This window comes from Frankliniella occidentalis, unplaced genomic scaffold (assembly GCF_000697945.3).
Source record: "Frankliniella occidentalis isolate FOCC.00 unplaced genomic scaffold, Focc_3.1 Scaffold570, whole genome shotgun sequence".
NCBI classification, from domain to species: Eukaryota; Metazoa; Arthropoda; class Insecta; order Thysanoptera; family Thripidae; genus Frankliniella; species Frankliniella occidentalis.
Genome location: NW_026267686.1, coordinates 36,122 through 38,214, shown reverse-complemented (window position 1 = coordinate 38,214; position 2,093 = coordinate 36,122). Strand labels below are relative to the sequence as shown.

At 53.1% G+C, this 2,093-nt stretch overlaps 2 protein-coding genes across 4 annotated transcripts in view; both read left to right on the top strand.

Annotated features, from left to right (window-relative positions):
* Window positions 1-2,093, top strand: part of LOC113212250 (mucin-7) — a 47,501-nt gene that overhangs the window by 29,220 nt on the left and 16,188 nt on the right. The gene's annotated exons all lie outside the window — the stretch shown is intronic.
* On the top strand, window positions 293-2,087 carry LOC113212251 (uncharacterized). Its single transcript, XM_026430868.2, has 2 exons — window positions 293-1,082; window positions 1,179-2,087. Exons 1-2 carry the CDS (start codon window positions 977-979, stop codon window positions 2,051-2,053), a joined length of 981 nt encoding a protein of 326 aa, XP_026286653.1. The 5' UTR covers window positions 293-976; the 3' UTR covers window positions 2,054-2,087.

Below are 2,093 nucleotides of genomic sequence, written 5' to 3'. Positions count from 1 at the left end.
CCCGCCCCGCTCCTGGCCCGGCTCCGGGGCCAGCGCCGCCGCCGCTTTCTTCTGAAGATGTCGCCCAAACCACGGCACAGCCCGAGCACAGCCGAATATTGAGCATGGAAAGTAGGCGACGGCCGAGGGAAAGGCGGCGGCGTAGGCGGTGCAGTCCACTGCGGGGTGAGGTGGGGGCGACGAGGGAGAGGGGGAGAGGGGGCGAGGGGGCGACGGAGGGCCTAGGGCGGGCGAGTTTGAGAAAACGAAGGACGAGCGAGAATGCCCGTAAAAGGCGGGACAGAAATTGTGAAGACTCGAGGGAATAAACAAATGAGCCCCGGATCCGGCGAGAGAGGAGGAGGAAGGAGACGCGAGCCTGCGGCGCCGTCATCGTGTCGTGGATCTGATCTGCGCCCCGGGGCCCCGGGGCCCCGGGGGCCGCGGGCCGGGCCGGGTCGCCGGGGAGGGGCCGGGCCTGTTGGCATACAGCTGTCTCATCGCGTCCACATTACGCATCGCTGATACCGGCTGAAATGTGGGCTCGCCACTGTGGCGCGGCGGCAGTGCACTACTGTGTGTGTGTGTGTGTATGTATGTGTGTGTTGTTTTCACCTGGCCCAGCAGCGGTGGCCAGCGTGCTGCAGAAAGTAGTGCCGCCGCGCCGCCTAGTTCTGCGCTCATTATTTATTCCTAAGCCCCCCCCCCCCTCGACTTCCCCGCGACGCCACGCCACGCTCCCTCTCCGCTCCCCGCTGCGACCGTTTCTCTCAAATTCAGCAGCACCGAAGGCGTGTTTTCGTTCCCCTACCACGGGCTACCGCTCGTCTTTTCGTTCGTGTTTGTGACGTCATCGACGCAAGCGCGGTAGCGTGGTTGGAGCTACCGCGCTACCATTCGGCGGAGGTGTCTTGAGTGTTTGTGGTAGGCGCTGTGGCGGGAAGAGAAGAGCAAGGAGCTGAGACGGGACAAAGTTAATTGTTAATTTGTAATAACAATGAACGTAAATTTAACTTTAGATCAGCACCAATTGTGCATGACACCCGAAGGTGCACTTGTACCAGGGGACGTGCCGGGAACTTTCATAATATATGATACTTTAAGTAAGTATAGTAGGTTATGAAGTTAAGGGGGCTTTGTCCTTTGTCTCACTTTCATTCATTCCAGTACTAGCCTTTAATTCTGTATCTTTTCTGCAGATAATCGCACACTCAACGTTCCGATGGAACATTCACCGAAAGTTGTGGGCTTCCTGGCGGCGAAGCCCAAAACTATTATTCAAAATGTTCTTGCCAATAATGAAGATGGTGCTGAAGCTCCAGCAGCTTCAGAAGACTGTTCAAGTGAGATTGGTGAGATTTGGATAAAGAACAGTGGGAAACCGTCCCCACTGGATGTTCAAGCTAGGGATGATCTTATTTCGCTGTATGGGAGTGAAAAGTATCAAGCACTGATGGCAGACAAAAAAACAACCAAGAAGAGAGTCTGGGAGATGCTTGCTGATGAAATGAAGAAGAAAGGATATCTCTTTGGGGACAGGGACGCAGGCAAAGTCTGCTCCCAAAAATGGAGGAACATGGAGGGGGAAACCTTGAAGGTTCTTGCAGCAGCCGGACCAAACAATACTGGTGGAGGACAAGTGAAGAAGCCATCCTATTTTGAAGAGGTTCACGCTGTAGTAAAGGACAAGGCAAAGGCCGTTCCTAAAAATCTCCAGGACTCTCTGGCCTCCTCCTCTTCTCAGGACGTCAGTCAGAAGATTTCCGATGACGAGGAAGAGCCACGACCGTCAGATGCTGCTTCAGAGGTGTCGCCCTTCCTGAAGGTGCAAACAAGTTCCCAGCCAAAACGAAGTCCAAATAATTTGGAAATTCTTAAGTTTTTGAAGGAAGATGCGGAGAAGAAGGATCGTCAAAATGAAAATCTTATACAGTTCTTAAAAAAAAAGGCCAGAAAGGACGACAAGAGAAAGAGGTCATTCCTCTCCGTTTTGGAGAGGATTGCTGGAGCCAAAAAGTCGAAGACTGATGACCAGGAGACTGAGTCATCCGAAGAGGGTAGCTCTTCGGACTAGTTTTAGTATTGTTGCAACCAGATTTAAGTTTTTTAAGTAT